The sequence below is a fragment of the Homarus americanus genome, unplaced genomic scaffold, assembly GCF_018991925.1.
Source record: "Homarus americanus isolate GMGI-L3 unplaced genomic scaffold, GMGI_Hamer_2.0 scaffold48406, whole genome shotgun sequence".
Classification (NCBI taxonomy): Eukaryota; Metazoa; Arthropoda; class Malacostraca; order Decapoda; family Nephropidae; genus Homarus; species Homarus americanus.
Window position 1 is genome coordinate 5,090,120 of NW_024753828.1, and position 20,631 is coordinate 5,110,750.

The following is a 20,631-nucleotide window of genomic DNA, read 5'->3' on the forward strand; positions in this document are numbered from 1 at the left end:
AACAGTACATGTAGGCATAAATATTTTGTGTTCTGAGTTTCCTGATTTCTTTTCTGGCAGTCACTTGATTATCTAACATTTATGTAATCTCAAGTGTGGATTTCTGATGTATTATTTTGTGTGGGCAGAATGTAACACGCTGGAGTGCACGTGCCTGCCGCCATACCGCATCGTGGATGGGACCTGTGTGTTAGCCGACTGTGCTCTGGGTAACCCATGCCCTGCGGGGGCCGAGTGTGTCACCATCCAGGGGGGACTGAGCTACTGTGCTTGCCCCTCCGGCTACACCACCCTCCCCGACGGCTCCTGCCAGGATGTAGATGAGTGCACGGTACCTCGCCCAGACAGCCGCCCTCCCTGTGCTCAGGGCGCTCAGTGTTACAACCAGGTGGGCAGCTATGAGTGTCGTTGTGCCCCTGGCTCTACCGGCGACCCCTACACCTCTGGGTGCTCTGTGGTAGATCTCCAGTGCTCCAGCGACGCTGAGTGTGACGACAATGAGAGGTGCATCCAGCCTGGTAAGTGTGTGTGTCCTCCACCGTACTATGTTGACAACCAGGACGACAACAAGTGCAAGAGTCCCTGTGAGGCGTACTCGTGCGGCATCAACAGCAAGTGTACACCCTCAGACCCACCCCAGTGTATGTGTCTACCAGGCTTCCATGACGGCGGCCCCACTGGTTGTATCGACATTGAAGAGTGCCGCGAAAACCCTTGCGGCCAGAACGCCATCTGTATAAACGAAATTGGAACGTACAAGTGCGAATGTCCGCCAGGAACTGTGGGCGACCCCTTCGTCGGCCCTTGCACAGGAACGCAGTTGGTTAAGTGTGTGAGCGACAGTGACTGTCCTGGGGACCTTGCGTGCACCCCCACAGGTGCCTGTGTCAACCCCTGTGACTCGCTACCCTGCGGCGCTAACGCCTACTGCGAGGCAGAGGAACACGCCGCCTGGTGCCGCTGCCACCCAGGCTATGCTGAGGGACCTAACGGTGACTGTGTGTCTATGTGTGAAGGTTTCCTCTGTGGCCACAACTCCAACTGTATCGTAGCCCGTGACGGCCCCACCTGTAAGTGCGAACCGAGCTTCAACGGCAACCCATTCCCAGGTGGTGGATGTGCCCCCGACCAGTGCTCAGGAGTTACCCCATGCCAGGACCCACAGGTGTGTGTCAATGGCAGGTGTAAGGAACGCTGTGAAGGCGTCGTTTGCGGCGTTGGTGCCAAGTGTGACAAGAACACCAACAGGTGTGTGTGTCTGCCCTTCTTCCTGGGCGACCCTGACCTCCTGTGTGTACCCCGTAAGTACAACTACTTCACTCTTTATTGTCACTACAGTAATTATTGGAAGATAACTTTCTTGTGTCATCACATTAAGTATAGTAATAACATACAGACCATGACACAGGTGCTGCCACTTAGATGTATCACTTAGGCCATGACACAGGTGCTGCCACTTAGGTGTATCACTTAGGCCATGACACAGGTGCTGCCACTTAGATGTATCACTTAGGCCATGACACAGGTGCTGACACTTAGATGTATCACTTAGGCCATGACACAGGTGCTGACACTTAGATGTATCACTTAGGCCATGACACAGGTGCTGCCACTTAGATGTATCACTTAGGCCATGACACAGGTGCTGCCACTTAGATGTATCACTTAGGCCATGACACAGGTGCTGACACTTAGAATGTATCGCAGGCCATGACTGAGTGCCACTTGACTTAGGCCATGACACAGTGCTGACATAAGTATCACCCAGAGTGCTGCTGACATAGAGGTATCACTTGACACAGGTGCTGACGCAGATGTATCATGACACAGGTGCATGACACAGGTGCTGCCATGAGATGTATCACTTAGGCCATGACACAGGTGCTGACACTTAGAGGTATCACTTAGGCCATGACACAGGTGCTGACACTTAGAGGTATCACTTAGGCCATGACACAGGTGCTGACACTTAGAGGTATCACTTAGGCCATGACACAGGTGCTGACACTTAGATGTATCACTTAGGCCATGACACAGGTGCTGACACTTAGATGTATCACTTAGGCCATGACACAGGTGCTGACACTTATATGTATCACTTAGGCCATGACACAGGTGCTGACAGGTGTATAACAGATATTATCTCTGCTACAGCTGTGATGCCACCACTGTGTACTCCTGGCTGCGGCTCCAACGCCCACTGTGAGTATGGTCAGCCCAACAGGTGTATCTGCAACACTGGCTACAGCGGCAACCCGTACGAGTCCTGCCAGTCTGAGGAGACGAAGGTCGACTGCTCCACCACCAAGTGCGGTGCAGGTGCTCAGTGTCGACAAGGCATCAATCGCGTCGACTGCGTCTGCCCCGTCGGCTTCCAGGGCAATCCCTATGTGGAGTGCGTTGATATTGACGAGTGCATCGGCAACGCCTGCGGCATGAACGCTGTCTGTCTCAATACTCCCGGCAGCTTCGACTGTCGCTGTCAGGAAAACTTCTTTGGCAACCCCTTCCAGATGTGCATGCCAATACAACCTGCTACAGAGTCCTGTCTCGAAGATCCTGAGGGATGTGGTGTATCTGACTGTGTCGATGTTGTGTGTGGACCGAACGCTGCCTGCGACCAGGGCAGCTGTGCGTGTCTTGTTGGGTTCCAGGGCGACCCTGATGACCTTACTCAGGGCTGTCAAGCTTCTGGCTGCCACAACGACCTTGACTGTGACGACAACGAAATTTGCTTCTCACTGAACAGACGACGGACGTGTGTGGACGCCTGTAACAAGGTGGAATGTGGCCCTAATGCTATCTGCGTGGCCCAGGGACATCGTTCCTCATGCCTCTGTAAGGAGGACTATCTTGGAAACCCCAGCGACCCCGTTTCCGGATGTCAGCCAGAAGACCGCGAAAGTCACTGTGACAAGGACGACGATTGTAGTGAGGGGCAGGTGTGTCAGGTTGACCTGCAGGGCAATAAAGGCTGTGTGGACCCCTGCTTCTCCCACACCTGTGGTCAGTACGAACTGTGCTACGTGCAGGAAGGACGACCTCTGTGTCGCTGTGAAGAGGGATACCGCCACAACCCAACCACCAACCGCTGCCAAAGTGAGTCATCCTACCTCTCTCTCCTCTCCCTTCCCTCCCCGTCCCTCCTCCTCCCCCCCACTCTCCCTCCCCCTCCACCTGTAGTCAGAGCTTCATTAAGTTGATTTATGTCTCATGATATAGTTATTGTTATTGAACGCTTCGTCAAGGTAACAAATAATTGTATCATTGCAGAAGTTAGTGTCAAGAACAAGTCACTATGAGTTTGTCGTGAATAATTTGGTGGTAGCCATAATGACTCACACTTTTTCACTAGTGTTGTTGTTTGTTAAGTCTTTATTGTGTAGAGGTCAATGTAGTATTGAAGTAAGAACAATTAGTATTATTGAATATTGATGTGTGTGTGTGTGTGTGTGTGTGTGTGTGATAAAAGATGACTAAGACGTAAGTAAAGAAGGATATTAGTTGTTGTTGTCACAGAAAAAGTATATTTGGATTGAACTGTATAGTGGAGACATGAGTGTTAACCTGTTACTCCTCCTGACAGAACCAGCCGTGCCAGACTGTCAGAGTGACCGTGAGTGTGTCCTCAGCGCCGCTTGCAAACCCGACCAACTGGGAGTCCTCAAGTGTGTGGACGTGTGTCAGGGCTTCAACTGCCCGCTTCACTCAACATGTTTCGCCAGCAACCATCGCGGACAGTGCCAGTGTGACCCAGGCTTCACCGGGAACCCCAACGACCGGAGTGGGTGCCGCCCGCTGCCCCGCGATGACTGTATATTAGATGCTCAGTGTCCCGAGACCCAAAAGTGCCAGGCTCAAGGTAACGTGCGTAAGTGTGTTGAGGTGTGTTCCACTCTGCGCTGTGGCCCGGGTGCTGTCTGTATCCCCAACAACCACGCCGCTCAGTGCCAGTGTCCTCCAGGTCTCTTCGCTGGGGATCCTAATGACCCAGTGAGTGGTTGTTCCTCCGTCAGCTGCATCATCAACGCTGACTGTCCCACTGACAAGGCTTGTAACAGATTAGATTTCACATGTTTCGACGTGTGTTATGACGCCTGTGGTGACAACGCCATCTGCATCGCTGAGGATCACCGTCCTAACTGCAAGTGTCCTCCAGGTTCCCGGCCCAACCCATCGGCGGACATCGAGTGTAAAGCCGTAGACTTGTGCGACCCCAACCCATGTCACTCCTCGGCTACATGCACCCCTGCAGGAGGGAGTCACCAGTGCTCCTGCCCGGCAGGGATGGTAGGCGACCCGTACACCACCGGCTGCCACCCAAAGGGAATGTGTCCTAATGGCAATGACGATTGTTCACTTGACAGTGTCTGCATCAACGGCCGCTGTTCCTCACCTTGTGACCGTGCCTGTGGGCCTAATACCCTTTGCAACGTGGTCAACAGGAAACCAATTTGCAATTGTCCACCAGGTTTCCAACCCTACCCAACATCAGACAAGGGGTGCAACCGAGTAACCTCCCAGTGTAGCAATGACGCCCAGTGTCAAGGGGGCGTGTGTTTGGAGGGTCAGTGCCGCGCGGTGTGCCGGGATAACACTGAATGTGCCGAGGGTGAGCGATGTACCACCAATATGTGCATGGTGCCATGCGTCTCTTCATCCCAGTGCCCCACCGGCCAGGCTTGCAACAATGGTATCTGTCTCCTGGGGTGCCGCAATAATGGTGACTGTCCCGCTGAGAAGGGGTGTGTCAACAGCAAGTGTGTCGACCCCTGCACCAAGGACAACGTGTGTGGCTTTAACGCCCAGTGCCGCGTCCAGAATCATCGAGCGCAGTGCCAGTGTCCCCAGGGCTTCAATCCCTCACCCACAGCACAACAAGAATGTGTTCGAATCCCTATCACTTGTGTCTCCGCCGAGGAGTGTGGACATGGCACCATCTGTGACTCCGGCAGGTGTAAGCCCGTGTGTCAACAGAACTCTCAGTGTGCTCAGGGCGAGAGTTGTGTTGGAGGAATGTGTCACAAGGTCTGCTTCGGCGACAGCAACTGCTTGCAAGGAGAAGTTTGTATCGCGGATTCGTGTATGTCAGGCTGCCGCAGCAACGGTGATTGTCGAGTGAATGAGGTCTGTATCTCCAAGAAATGTATGTGTGCCAAGGGATTCCAGCCAGGACCTAACGGATGTGTGGACTTGGACGAGTGCCAGGAGAAGCCGTGCCATGTCACAGCCACTTGCGTCAACGTGCCCGGCTCTTATAAGTGCACATGTCCTCACTTCACTGTGGGTGACGCGTATGGAGCTCCCGGCTGCCAGAAACCCAACGAGTGCGAAAATGACGACCAGTGCGAGGGCGAACAGGCATGCGAACTCAATGGAGACGGAATCCTAAAGTGTGTTGACCCTTGTGCCTCTGCTGTGTGTGGCACCAACGCCCGCTGTAAGGTGGCCGACCGTAAGCCTTTGTGCGAGTGTGAACCGGGCCATTACGGTGACCCTAACGACCTGTCTCTTGGCTGTGTGCAGGGAGACTGTATCAGTAATGGTGACTGTTCCAGCAACAAACTGTGTGACCGACAACGCTTCAAGTGCATCAGTAAGTAGCGCTTCTGTTCTGTAATATTTTGTTGTGGTGTAATGAACCCGATGTTCCTCTTACTTTCTCATACTGTTAAGGTAGTGCACCGTTTGTGTTATTAATAATTTTCCATTGTCCGCAGATCCTTGTGACAACACAAACTGTGGTTTTGGTCGGTGCCAGACAGTGGACCACGCTGCCGTCTGTTACTGTGACCGAGGCTTCCAAACAGATGCCACTGGGTTGTGTGTGGACGTAGACGAGTGCCGTGACACGCCTTGTCACAGGTCTGCGCTCTGCAGTAATGGTCTCGGCAGCTACACCTGCTTGTGTCCTCAGGGCCAGGTGGGCGACCCCATCAAAACTGGCTGTCGTACCCCAGGCCAATGCGTCCAGGACACCGACTGTCCTGACACAGCTGCCTGTGCCAACAATAACTGCTACAATCCCTGCACCTCGCCAGGAAGCTGTGGGGCTGGCGCCCAGTGCATTACTGAGAACCACAAAGCTGTTTGCTTCTGCCCACCACGGTTTACCGGCGACCCCTCCAGCAGCTGTGTCGCTCTTGAATGTCTGGGCCACAACGAATGTCCCGGAGACAAGTCGTGTGTTAACAACAGATGCGTCAATCCGTGTTCCATCCCCGGCGTGTGTGGCAAGAACGCTGGCTGCACCCCACAATCCCACCTCCACCAGTGCTTCTGCCAAGCAGGCTTCACCGGCGACCCCAATCTTGGCTGTACCACTATCACCTATTGCGCCGTCGAGACCGACTGTCCCTCTGGTGAACAGTGCAACGGTGGCGTCTGTGTCCGTAAGTATCTTTCTTAATACTAGACCAGGCTACGACAGGTCAGGTAGACCTACTCATTTGTCCTCAGGTTCAGTTTTCTTGTCTATACTGCACTTGAATAATATCGAAGTATTTTAAGTCCTCTAACACGAAATACAAAAGATATTCTTAAAGAAGAGCTAAAAAGTAAACCAGTCTGTAATAAATTTCAAGCTCCATTGGCGAGTTATCCACCGGGTGACGATAGAGCCACAGTGTTGTGGTTCTCAAGACAGCCAAGATGCCAAACAGCGCAATATTTCGCTATTAGCCATATGTAAACAACCACATAGCGTTTTTATCCTGGGTTTTGGCTGTGTTGGGAGAGCCACACCGCACTCTGGCTCAGTAGGTTGTGGTAGCTGGGCTTAGCTTAGGTAAAATTAGGCTAGGTTGGCTTAGCTTAAGTAATAATAAGTTAAGCTCGGATGTGTTGACTTAGATGAGGTAAGGTTAGGGTTGGGACGGGTTTGGTTAGGTTAGGTTAGGGTTGGGACGGGTTTGTTTTGCTTGGGTAAAGAATGATTTTAGTTGAGGTAGAAACATATGATTCATGACTTTATATAAGGGTTGACTATGAGTGTCTCGCCCACAGCGTCGTGTACAAGCAACCGTGAGTGTCTCTCAGGACAGGTGTGCATCGATGAAACCTGCATCCCCACCTGCCAGGCCACCACTGACTGTCCTGACCTACAGGTAACGTCCCTCACTTATTTTTATATATTTTTTTTGTGAGTGTGTGTATGTATGGTGCAGTCTTAAATTTAAACTTAGGGTCCCTTGTGTACATTAGTGCACTATAGTAACAGGTAAGATCTGCAGTTTCCTGTAGTTTATTTATGTGTAGAACTTTACTCATATTCTAAGGTGAATTAATTTTTGTACAGCTTATTAACATACACTGGGTCTACCTCACAGGTGTGTCAGAACAACATCTGTGTTCCGGAGGTGAGGTGCCGCCAGAACGGTGACTGCAACACAAACGAACACTGCCGCACCAACAGCGTGGGTCAGGCCGAGTGTAAGGATGTGTGTAATGGGCTGACGTTATGTGGCCGAGAGGCGGAGTGTGTGCCCATCGACCACCAGCCTGTTTGTCAGTGCCCAAGGGTGAGTTGGTGTTTCTCGCTTCACGTGAGACTGAATCATGACTATAAAACATAGTCCGTAGTCATAAAAACAATGATCACCGACTTATAATATAGTGTTTTATTGTTGGTGATATAAACAAAGACTACTATAATTATGACAATGTAATTAATTGATTTAACCAAAGAATCTAACCAAGTTGTGTTGTATTTCAGGGATACTTCGGGAACCCCACTGACGAGCGGGTCGGCTGCCGCCAGATAGAGTGTGAAGGAGATGACGACTGTGACCAGGACGAACGGTGCGACAACTACATGTGTAAAGGTAAGTGTTTGAGGACTCCAGAGCCGGACCTCAGGGTCTTCACTTATACTCTCAGTGTTGTCGTGTACAGAAGATGACACTTTACGTGTGAGAGGCTGAGTCATTCTAGTTGTTTAATTCGGTATAGTAAGACGATGGTTAGCTCGGTGTACGCCAGAGTGAAACAATTGGCCATTATTAGAGTATAGTAAGCCAATAAGAGGTTACCGAGTGTTTCTCACCCCACAGTCGCGTGCCGGGTCAACAACCAGTGTGCTGAGAACGCTGTGTGCATCTCGGAAGCTCACAAGGCTGTGTGCTTCTGCCGTGAGGGCTACAAGGGTGACCCCCTCAAAGGGTGTCAACCAATTGACTTCTGTGCTGAAGAGCCATGTGGAGAAGGTGCCAACTGCTACAACTTCCGCGGTTCACATAAGTGTCTCTGTCCTCCCAGCACCGTCGGCAACGCGTACACTGAAGGCTGTAAACCACCTGTTGACTGCTTCGTCGACTCCGACTGCCCGTCTTCAGCTTTCTGTGGTGAAGAAAATGGTGAACCCAAATGTAAGGATGTGTGTAAGGGGTCTCTCTGTGGCCCCAATTCCGAGTGTAGGGCTGCCAATCACCGTGCCGTCTGTTCCTGCGTCAGCGGCTATGAGGGTGACCCCACCAACTTGGTGACAGGGTGTCGTCCTCAGGAGATCACCTGTCGCCTCAACGCCGAGTGTCCACCCAACACCATCTGTGATGGAGGACTCTGTAGACGTAAGTACATCATTTATTATTTGCTGATTATATTGTCAAGTTATAACTACTTGAGTCATTTGTGGATTTAATTTATTTTTGTCATGTATGAGTGTAGAGTAAAATACGCGTGTGTGTGTGTGTTTCTCTGCGCTAATGGTATCATCCTGATCTACTCAGCACCGTGCCAGAGCGACAGTGAGTGTGGACTGACAGAAGCGTGTGAGCGCGGTCAGTGCACAAACCTGTGTGACCAAGACCAGGCTTGTGGCCTCAACTCCATCTGTAATATGGTCAACCACAAGCGGGAGTGTTCCTGCCCTCCTGGCTTCACTGGCAAAGCTGACACAGAGTGCTACAGGATCCCTACAGCCTGTCAGAGAAACAACGACTGTCCTGCTGGCTTCCTATGTAAGAACGGCGTCTGCAGCGCTGCCTGTACGGGAGACAGTGCCTGTGCCCAGAACGAGAAGTGTATCAGTGGCTCCTGCATGTGTGAGTTGATACTTGTAGTTTTTTTCCTGAAAGTTCGATATAAATATACTGATAGTTATACAGTATTGAGATAGATAAATATGTAGTTTGAAGTTAGATAATTACGAGATAGATAGTTATACAGCTCTTAATACTGAGAGATGTGTGATATGTGTGATATTGAATTGAGTTACATGTAGTATTTTCTTTTACTTATTTTTTCATATAAATTAAATTTCAAACTTGCTGTAGACGTTGATCTCGTAGTGAGATGCTTAAATCGTGTTGATGGACAATGTTTGCATCATGAGTGTGAGCTTAATCAATGTATACAGTATGTGTACCCATTGTATGTGAACTTAGCTGAAGTTTCCTTTACATGTTTGCTTTGCAGTGACATGCCGCCTGGACAACGACTGCTTCCTGGGCCACATTTGTCTTAACAACATCTGTATGATCGGGTGTCGTGCCAATGAGGACTGCACGGCTAGCCAAGCTTGCCTCAACAACCGCTGCACCGATCCATGTGGCTCCTCCGCCGTGTGTGGCCCCAACGCCATTTGTTCCGTAGTCAACCACAGGGCCCAATGCGCTTGTCCCACTGGCTTCATTCCCAACCCAACCCCCAATGTTGCTTGCTCTAGGAAACCCATCACTTGTAACATTAATTCTGATTGTTCTTCAGGCTTTATTTGTAGCTCTCGCACCTGTATGGCTATCTGTTCCTCCACGTCAAATTGTTTGGACACTGAGCAGTGCGACGGCTCCATCTGTCGCCCCACCTGTCGCCGTGACGACGATTGTCGCTCGGGAGAAATCTGCAACCAGCTCATATGCACAAGCGGCTGTCGTTCTGAAGTGGAGTGTCCCTCAGACCAGGCATGTGTCAACAACAAATGCATCGACCCTTGTGCGTCCCCGACAGCGTGTGGAGGTAACGCTCTTTGCTTCGTTAAGGGCCACCGCCTTCAGTGTTCCTGCCCAGACAACCTGGTCGGCGACGCTTATGTTAACTGTCGCCTTCCACCAACCTCCTGCACCAATGACCAGAACTGTCCTCCGGATATGACCTGCTTCTCTGGCACCTGCCGCCCACTGTGTACCAGTGACCAGGCCTGTTTCAACAATGAACGGTGCGTGGGTGGAGTGTGCAAGGAGATCTGTAGCTCCGATACTCAGTGTGGCATAGGCAACATCTGTGAAGGCCGCCTGTGTATTGTTGGTTGTCGTTCAGAATCCACTTGTCCATCTCATGAGTCTTGCATCAACCGCCAGTGTCGCGACCCGTGTGAGGGAACCACAAGCTGTGGTACATGTGCCGAGTGTCAAGTGGTGAACCATCAAGCACAGTGTAGCTGCTCAGCCAACACCGTGGGCAACCCGCAAACCGCTTGCACTACACCAACTCGACAGTGTTTCTCTGATAGCGAGTGCGGTTTCCAGGCATCTTGTAAAGGCGGTTTCTGTGTGAAGGCTTGTAAGTCTTCTGATCAGTGCAACTGTGGCGAGACCTGCAGTGATGGATACTGTTACGCCCAGTGTGGTCAAGACCAGGACTGCTCCCAAAGCTTTTTATGCCAAGCTGGTGTGTGCGCCGTAGGGTGCCGAGCCAACACTGACTGTCCACTCACTCAAGGCTGCATCAACGGCAAGTGTGAAGACCCCTGTAATGATAAAGCGTGTGGTGACAACACCTACTGCCGCGTCTCCGATCACCGCCCACTCTGCTTCTGTCTTAGTGGCTACCATGGCGTTCCCAAAGACGGCTGTGAAAAGTACGAGTGTCTCAGTGACTCTGAATGCGAACAAGAACAGGTTTGTATCAACCTCGAGTGCAAGAACCCGTGTCTGGAGGGAACCTGTGGCAAAAACGCCCGCTGTCGCGTCGTGAACCGCGAAGTGGAGTGTTCCTGTCCTCCCACGTACTTCGGTAACCCTAAATTGGAGTGCAAGAAAGAAATCGACGAGTGTTTGAAAGACCCTTGTCCCAACAATGCTCGTTGTATCAACACAGTTGGTAGTTTCGTCTGCGTCTGCAAACCTGGTTGCCACAGCTACAACAACAAGACTGGCTGCATCTGTTCCTTTAACCAGCTCGACGAACCCTGCAAGCGAGTCTCGTGTGGCCAAAACGCCAAGTGTCGCGCCAATGGCTCAGAGGGCGAGTGCTACTGCCCAGATCATCTTCCAAATGGCGACCCACGTAATAAATGTAAGAACATCTCCCACTATCGTTCACTTTATTTCTTGTGTTATGGGCGAGATCCTCCCCTTATTCTTTATTTTATTTTTATATCCATTAGTATCGCCCTGGTAAACCTATACCTAACACTGCCAGGTTGAGGTGGAGGGTAACTGAGGGCCAACAATGATCTGAACCTTCCACACCTCTTTGTCCACTGGTTCTAATACACTGGCAAATTTGTCTCCACACATAATACAGTTATCTATAAAATAACATACTTATTGAACTAGATAACTAAAGAAATACATAATTCTTGTTGTTTCATTTTGTTCACAAAGTTTACTTGCATTAACTCTTTAATATTCACGTGATATCAGGCACAGGAGATTGCAGAGAGACAGGTTGTGGGTTGGCAGCGTCTTGCCTCAGGGAGTCCGACGGCAGCTACGAGTGTCGGTGCCGAGACTCCAGCTGGACGGGTGATCCCTACGTGGAGTGTGCGCCAGGTAAGTCTCGCTTGACCCTCTCCTCCTCTCCGTTCATGACCTCCTTCATCGCACCGTAGATTGTTGTTGGGGTTGATGGGTAGACCTGGCATCCGACTCTCAAGAAGCGTGATTTAATATTAACTTCAAACCGGGGCCACGAGAACACACGCAGCTTACCATGAAGTAATGGGGGACTTAACGTGGACTTGAACTATCCAAAATATCTCTTACACTTTACATGGGAAAAAATTGAAGAACGCATCCTTGAGAATCACGGTGCTTAGTTACTCGTCTTCATAGCGGCCACTCCACTCCTAAACACCAGTTATGTTTTTCTCTTCTTTAAATTACCCCAAACATATGTTCCTGCGCTAGGGGGGGTCTTGTCCTCACGTAGGGTTTGTCCCTGTTATGTGTTGGTGAGTGTTAACAGGACCTACGGACACTATCACCAGCCAGGAGGATGTTGAAGATATTTAAGTACTGTACTATCAAGACGTATCAAGTGTGTTCGTCACCTCGGTGTCCTGCAGGGAAGTGGCCACTAGGAAACGAGTCAACTAGTTTCGGGGATTTTGATTGGCTCATTAAAAAAACAAACCAGAGTATTTGTGACTTATAAAAACATCGAAGTATATTTTCTCACTGAAATATTGTAGAGTCATTGTCACTGTACCGTCCACTGTACCGTCTCACCGATGTTCTTAAATACTTCGATGTTTTTCAAAAGCAGATGTATTGTAGTGCGATAACTGTACTGTAGAGTTCCATCATTTTTTCATATCTATTTGATAACTGTGTCCATTGTCTGACTTGATTTTCCCTTGAGTACAGTACAGTGGCATGTTCAGTATATATGAACTGCTGACCTGTTTTGTTTATTATGCAAGACAAAATAGGACTTATACAGGAATGGGGAGTGTTAGTTTAATCCGAGGAGGAGGATAACTCTTAATCTTCCTCTGGCTACAAGATCCCGTGTTTACATCCGTGACGTCACTGTTTTTACCGCACTGTGAATGGGTTAAAATAGTTTGTTTACATGAGTGACGTCACATATTTAGTACCCGGATGAACGAACATTTCTCTATCTCAGGTTTATATTGCTGAATGTGTCACGATTTGTCATTTCCCCATTTTTTCCAAATTATTGTATTCCGTCGTCTCCCCATTATTCTCCCCATTGCCAATTCTCTTTGTATTATGGGTTGGTTATCTCCCTCCCTCCGTCCCTCCTTCTCCCTCCCAGTTCCCCCATTCTCTTATATTATGTTCCTATTTCCATCTTCTCTCTTATTTACCCTATTTTCTCCCGATTCCCATTTTCTGTATTATGTATTCCTGTTTTTCATCCAATTCCCAATTTTCTGTATTATGTATTTCTGTTTTTCATCCAATTCCCATTTTCTATATTTTGCATTCCCATTTTCATCCAATTCCAATTTTCTGTATTTTGCATTCCTGTTTTTCATCCAAATTCCCATTTTTTCTTCGTGCTCCTGATTTCACACTCCGAGTCTTATTAAGTAGACATCAAGGTGTACGAGTTGACCTTTGACAGTTCAACCGGAGGGCAGTCAAGACACAGATAATTGCCACTCATAAAACATGTTAACTGTTTCCTTCTCCCCGGCCAGCCTTAGCAGTTAGTTATCTCTCAACATCTGTTTTTTTTTTTAACTGTCTATTGTCCATGTCACCGAGCAACCTGTCTGTCTTTAACTGTCTTTGTCTACCCGTCCATACCTCCAAAACATCTGTATATTAACTGTCTGTTCGTTCTCATCCACTTAACGAACACCTGTAGCAACTGTCTCTCGTTCACTCACGTCTTTGAGCACCTGTCGTCCACGTGCACGTTTCACACACTATAGCACGTATCAACACACCTGTTGTAACCACTTATTGTCCTCTGGTACAAAAAACACCTGTTCTAACTCGTCAACTAACACATAAGAATCATCTGTTATAACTATTGTCCACTAAAACGTTATGAACATCTGTCCTATCGCCCAAATCGTCGAATAACACGTAACGAACACCTGCCTTAATCATTTATCGTTCACTTCCACGTCTTAAACACCTGTTATAACTAATTAGCACCACGTCTTAAACACCTGTTATAACTAATTAGCACCACATCCTAAACACCTGTTATAACTAATTAGCACCACATCCTAAACACCTGTTATAACTAATTATCACCACATCTTAAACACCTGTTATAACTAATTAGCACCACATCTTAAACACCTGTTATAACTAATTAGCACCACATCCTAAACACCTGTTATAACTAATTAGCACCACATCCTAAACACCTGTTATAACTCTAATTATCACCACATCTTAAACACCTGTTATAACTAATTAGCACTACATCTTAAACACCTGTTATAACTAATTAGCACCACATCTTGAACACCTGTTATAACTCTAATTATCACCACATCTTAAACACCTGTTATAACTAATTAGCACCACATCTTAAACACCTGTTATAACTAATTAGCACCACATCTTAAACACCTGTTATAATTAGCACCACATCTTAAACACCTGTTATAACTCATTAGCATCACATCTTAAACACCTGTTATAATCAGCACCACAACTTAAACACCTGTTATAACTAATTAGCACCACATCTTAAACACCTGTTATAACTAATTAGCACCACATCTTAAACACCTGTTATAATTAGCACCACATCTTAAACACCTGTTATAACTAATTAGCACCACATCGTAAACACCTGTTACAACTAATTAGCACCACATCTTAAACACCTGTTATAACTAATTAGCACCACATCTTTAACACCTGTTATAACTAATTAGCACCATATCCTAAACACCTGTTATAGCTCTAATTAGCACCACTTCTTAAACACCTGTTATAACTAATTAGCACCACATCTTAAACACCTGTTATAACTAATTAGCACCACATCTTAAACACCTGTTATAATTAGCACCACATCTTAAACACCTGTTATAACTAATTAGCACCACACCACCATCTTATTCTGTTATAGCTCTAATTAGCACCACTTCTTAAACACCTGTTATAACTAATTAGCACCACATCTTAAACACCTGTTATAACTAATTAGCACCACATCTTAAACACCTGTTATAATTAGCACCACATCTTAAACACCTGTTATAATTAATTAGCACCACATCTTAAACACCTGTTATAGCTCTAATTAGCACCACTTCTTAAACACCTGTTATAACTAATTAGCACCACATCTTAAACACCTGTTATAACTTTAATTATCACCACATCTTAAACACCTGTTATAACTTTAATTAGCACCACATCTTAAACACCTATTATAACTAATTAGCACCACATCTTAAACACCTGTTATAACTAATTAGCACCACATCTTAAACACCTGTTATAACTAATTAGCACCACATCTTAAACACCTGTTATTACTAATTAGCACCACATCTTAAACACCTGTTATAACTAATTAGCACCACATCTTAAACACCTGTTATTACTAATTAGCACCACATCTTAAACACCTGTTATAACTAATTAGCACCACATCTTAAACACCTGTTATAACTAATTAGCACCACATCTTAAACACCTGTTATAACTAATTAGCACCACATCTTAAACACCTGTTATAACTAATTAGCACCACATCTTAAACACCTGTTATAACTAATTAGCACCACATCTTAAACACCTGTTATTACTAATTAGCACCACATCTTAAACACCTGTTATAACTAATTAGCACCACATCTTAAACACCTAATTAGCACCACATCTTAAACACCTGTTATAACTAATTAGCACCACATCTTAAACACCTGTTATAACTAATTAGCACTTAAACACCTGTTAACTAATTAGCACCACATCACCTGTTATTAAACACCTGTTATAATTAGCACCACATCATTAAACACCTGTTATAATTAGCACCACATCTTAAACACCTGTTTAATTAGCACCACATCTTAAACACCTGCACCACATCTTAAACACCTGTTATAATTAGCACTAATTAGCACCATCTTAAACACCTGTTATAATTAGCACCACATCTTAAACACCTGTTATAATTAGCACCACATCTTAAACACCTGTTATTACTAATTAGCACACATCTTAAACACCTGTTATAACTAATTAGCACCACATCTTAAACACCTGTTATAACTAATTAGCACCACATCTTAAACACCTGTTATAACTAATTAGCACCACATCTTAAACACCTGTTATAACTAATTAGCACCACATCTTAAACACATCTTAAACACCTGTTATAACTAATTAGCACCACATCTTAAACACCTGTTATTACTAATTAGCACCACATCTTAAACACCTGTTATAACTAATTAGCACCACATCTTAAACACCTGTTATAACTAATTAGCACCACACCTTAAACACCTGTTATAACTAATTAGCACCACATCTTAAACACCTGTTATAACTAATTAGCACCACATCTTAAACACCTGTTATAACTAATTAGCACCACAACTTAAACACCTGTTATTACTAATTAGCACCACATCTTAAACACCTGTTATTACTAATTAGCACCACATCTTAAACACCTGTTATAATTAGCACCACATCTTAAACACCTGTTATAACTAATTAGCACCACATCTTAAACACCTGTTATAATTAGCACCACATCTTAAACACCTGTTATAATTAGCACCACATCTTAAACACCTGTTATAATTAGCACCACATCTTAAACACCTGTTATAACTAATTCTCGTCTCATCTACATTTCCTTCTTATTATTTTATCATTATTTTCTACATCTTTTTTATTCTTGTGTCCTAATATGTATGTCCTAACGTGATAACTTATACCTGCCTATGTCCTTATACCCGTGTCCTACCCCCATATCCTGTCAGTGTCATTAGACCCCTGTTATATGTCCTAACACCTGTATTACCTGTTATTTGTCGCTGTAACATGTCCCCTGCCCCCCCTCTGCCCCCCACACTGTACTGTACACACCCCCCTCTCCCCCCAATAACTGCTAACGGAAGCATGTTCTTTATATTGGTGCACGAGGCGTAGGTGTGTGTGTGTGCGTGTGTGCGTGTGTGTGTGTGTGTGTGTGTGTGCACTGTTATTGTAGGGGTGAGATTCCCGTATTAATTATGTAACGACCCATAATGTGCTGTAACAGGTGTGATGTAACGAATGCTATGCAATACAATTGTGCTGTAACAGGTGTGAAGTAACACAGGTGTGATGTTAAGTTACACGTGTTACAGGACACTTGTATGGCGGAACAGGTGTGAGTGGTAACAACTATAACATAACAGGTGTGAAGTACCGCAGGTGTAACAGTAACAAACAAACAGCTTACTTGCTTTTGTCTTTAACTCTGATGGTGGTCGTGCCCATGTGAGTCTCGCTATACCTACACGACTGGTCCAGGTACAGTCCTTCAGCTGACGTGTCTTATACTGTACAGTATTGCTATACATGTAGGTATACTTAGCATACATATAGGTACTTGTATGGTTAGCATAGGTATGGCTGACACATGCGAGTATGGTTGGTAAACATGTAAGTATGGTTGGTATACATGTAAGTATGGTTGGCATACATGCAAGTGTGGTTGGCATACATGCAAGTGTGGTTGGCATACATGCAAGTGTGGTTGGCATACATGCAAGTGTGGTTGGCATACATGCAAGTGTGGTTGGTATATGTGTAAATATGGTTGGTATACATGTAAGTATGGTTGGTATACATGTAAGTATGGTTGGTATACATGTAAGTATGGTTGGTATATGTGTAAGTATGGTTGGTATACATGTAAGTATGGTTGGTATACATGTAAGTATGGTTGGTATACATGTAAGTATGGTTGGTATATGTGTAAGTATGGTTGGTATACATGTAAGTATGGTTGGTATACATGTAAGTATGGTTAGTATGCATGTAAGTATAGTTGGTATACATGTAAGTATGGTTGGTATACATGTAAGTATGGTTGGTATACATGTAAGTATGGTTGGTATACATGTAAGTATGGTTGGTATACATGTAAGTATGGTTGTATACATGTAAGTATGGTTGGTATACATGTAAGTATGGTTGGTATATGGTTGGTATACATGTAAGTATGGTTGGTATACATGTAAGTATGGTTGGTATACATGTAAGTATGGTTGGTATACATGTAAGTATGGTTGGTATACATGTGAGTATGGTTGGTATACATGTAAGTATGGTTATGGTATACATGTAAGTATGGTTGGTATACATGTAAGTATGGTTGGTATACATGGTATGTATACATGTAAGTATGGTTGGTATACATGTAAGTATGGTTGGTATACATGTAAGTATGGTTGGTATACATGTAAGTATGGTTGGTATACATGTAAGTATGGTTAGTATGCATGGTATAATGTAAGTATGGTTGGTATACATGTAAGTATGGTATACATGTAAGTATGGTTGGTATACATGTAAGTATGGTATATGTGTAAGTATGGTTGGTATACATGTAAGTATGGTTGGTATACATGTAAGTATGGTTGGTATACATGTAAGTATGGTTGTGTAAGTATGGTTAGTATACATGTAAGTATGGTTGGTATACATGTAAGTATGGTTGGTATACATGTATATGTGTATACAAAGTATGGTTGGTATACATGTAAGTATGGTTGGTATATGTGTAAGTATGGTTGGTATACATGTAAGTATGGTTGGTATACATGTATGTATGGTTGGTATACATGTAAGTATGGTTGGTAGTATGGTGTAAAGTATGGTATGGTATACATGTAAGTATGGTTGGTATACATGTAAGTATGGTTGGTGTGTAACATGAGAGATAGTATGGTGTACATGTGCCGGTGATGTATGATGACACGAGTATGGTTGGTCTACACTAGAGTATGTAGTGTGGTAACGGCCGAATGGTAGGTGGCCTGTCGACCAGACCCCGCCTGTGTCATCACCCAACGGCCGCCCCTTGAGCCGCCCCTTGTGAATGGGTGTCGGAAGGACGGTGACTGCGACGAGCGTCGGGCGTGCGACGCCGTTAGCGGCACCTGCTACGACCCCTGTGGTCGCGAGCCCTCAGTTTGCGAACCTAATAAAGTGTGTGAAGTCAGGAAGCACAAAGCCACCTGTATATGCAAGCACGGCTTTGTAATAAACTCAGTGGGAGAGTTTGTGTGTGCGACAGGACCCATAGACTGCCGGGAGGACGACGACTGTGCCCCCAACCTGGCGTGTGTCAGCAACAGGTGCACCAACCCCTGCCTCAACGGCCGCCTGTGCCCGTCTAACAAGCAGTGTGAAGTGCTCAACCACCGCCCCATCTGCGTCTGTCTCAAGGACTGCACGGCCTCTGTCACCATCTGCCTCAGGGACGAAGGATGCGCGCCCACAGAGGCGTGCGTGTCCTACCAGTGCGTGGACCCGTGCGCCTCTCATGGGTGCCCCGGGGAAACGCCCTGCTACGTGGAGGACCACAAGCCACTGTGTAAATTCTGCCCGCCAGGCTTTACTGTCGATCCCAACTTTGGCTGTGTGAAAGGTAAACCCTGGCGCCGGGTGGCCGCGGCCCCTGCTGCTACTTGTATATTAACCCGACTGAGCCTCAGGTGGTGGACACGAGTGGCTCGTAGTGTTGTGGTAGTGAGCCACCTCGACTAACCTCCGACGCGGGACCTTCGGCCGGACGGTTCCTCTCTCCCCTGGACCTTCCGTCACCCGCTCAGTGACGTCACACCTGCCCTCTCCTTGGCCGCCTCTTGGCCAATCAGTGGGTATATCATACGTCACTGATCAGATGATCAGTTGTCCATCTGAGTGAGAATTTATTTCTGCCGAACGTCTCAGGAGTAGACTAATATATGATACACTCACTCACGTTGTTTGTTGCTAATATACAGTTTGAATTAATGAAGCAAATGTTCATTTACCAGTTAACTCATATCTCACACTGAAAGTTGGATCATTACTTCTTGATGCACATAATGAACATTAATGAAAGATACAAAATACCTCACAAAGACGTAGAGTTACGACAAGGACAGACCTCCTGACCTTAGCTCTTCACTGTTTACTGTTGTCAGCTGAGAACATGCAACATTGATAACCCTTCATATTGACCTTTTTATATTCACATTTCCATATTTTGCATGTGTCCACAGACATCGATACTACCACCCCCTCCACCACCCCCACCACCACCAGGACGCCGTGTCGCAGTGACGCTGACTGCGTCACACCCAAACATACGTGTCTCCAGGGACACTGCACAAACCCCTGTCAGGACGCCTGTGGGACACCAGACTGTACTGTCTCACGAGGCTCTCAGGGCCAGATTAAGATTAACTGTGTCAATAAAACTTTACAACCCACTACCACACCTCCCAGGGACCTCGGCAAGACCCTAAGACCTAAAGTACCTACCAAAACCGAGGGCTTCTTCACCACCCCACCACCACAGCCTCTGACCCCAGCCTTGCACATCACCACCCCAACACCTCACTCCTCATCCACAAGCCCACCTAAGGTCTCCTCCACCACTAAACAACCTGTTAAGATTATCATTAAACGACCCCTAACTACCCCAGAAACACCACAGTCTCCATCACCAGTGACACCAGTATATCCTGGTGGTCCAGTGTCAACCACCAGACAACCCACACCGACCACTTCTCCGCCTACGACACCCAGACGACCTCTGTTTACCTCACCTGCACCACCTGTGACCCTAGCACTGACCACCACACTACCGCCAGTGACTTTACCACGGAGGACGACCACACCAACACCACGTCCTTTCACCACAGCTAGACCTAAGATTACACCTCCCCACACCACACCCAAACTCCACCCCTTCACCACAGAAACATCTCACACCCCACCACCACCTCAGCCACCCACTGAG

At 46.5% G+C, this 20,631-nt stretch overlaps 1 protein-coding gene across 1 annotated transcript in view; it reads left to right on the top strand.

Annotated features, from left to right (window-relative positions):
* The window catches only part of LOC121855503, a 257,960-nt gene that overhangs the window by 118,077 nt on the left and 119,252 nt on the right, over positions 1-20,631 (top strand). The window contains 13 exon segments of the mRNA XM_042350478.1: positions 129-1,301; positions 2,155-3,099; positions 3,587-5,596; positions 5,721-6,392; positions 7,006-7,106; positions 7,329-7,520; positions 7,715-7,823; positions 8,052-8,567; positions 8,727-9,041; positions 9,415-11,232; positions 11,583-11,711; positions 16,979-17,001; positions 18,651-19,269. Coding sequence (XP_042206412.1) covers positions 129-1,301; positions 2,155-3,099; positions 3,587-5,596; positions 5,721-6,392; positions 7,006-7,106; positions 7,329-7,520; positions 7,715-7,823; positions 8,052-8,567; positions 8,727-9,041; positions 9,415-11,232; positions 11,583-11,711; positions 16,979-17,001; positions 18,651-19,269 — 8,622 coding nt within the window.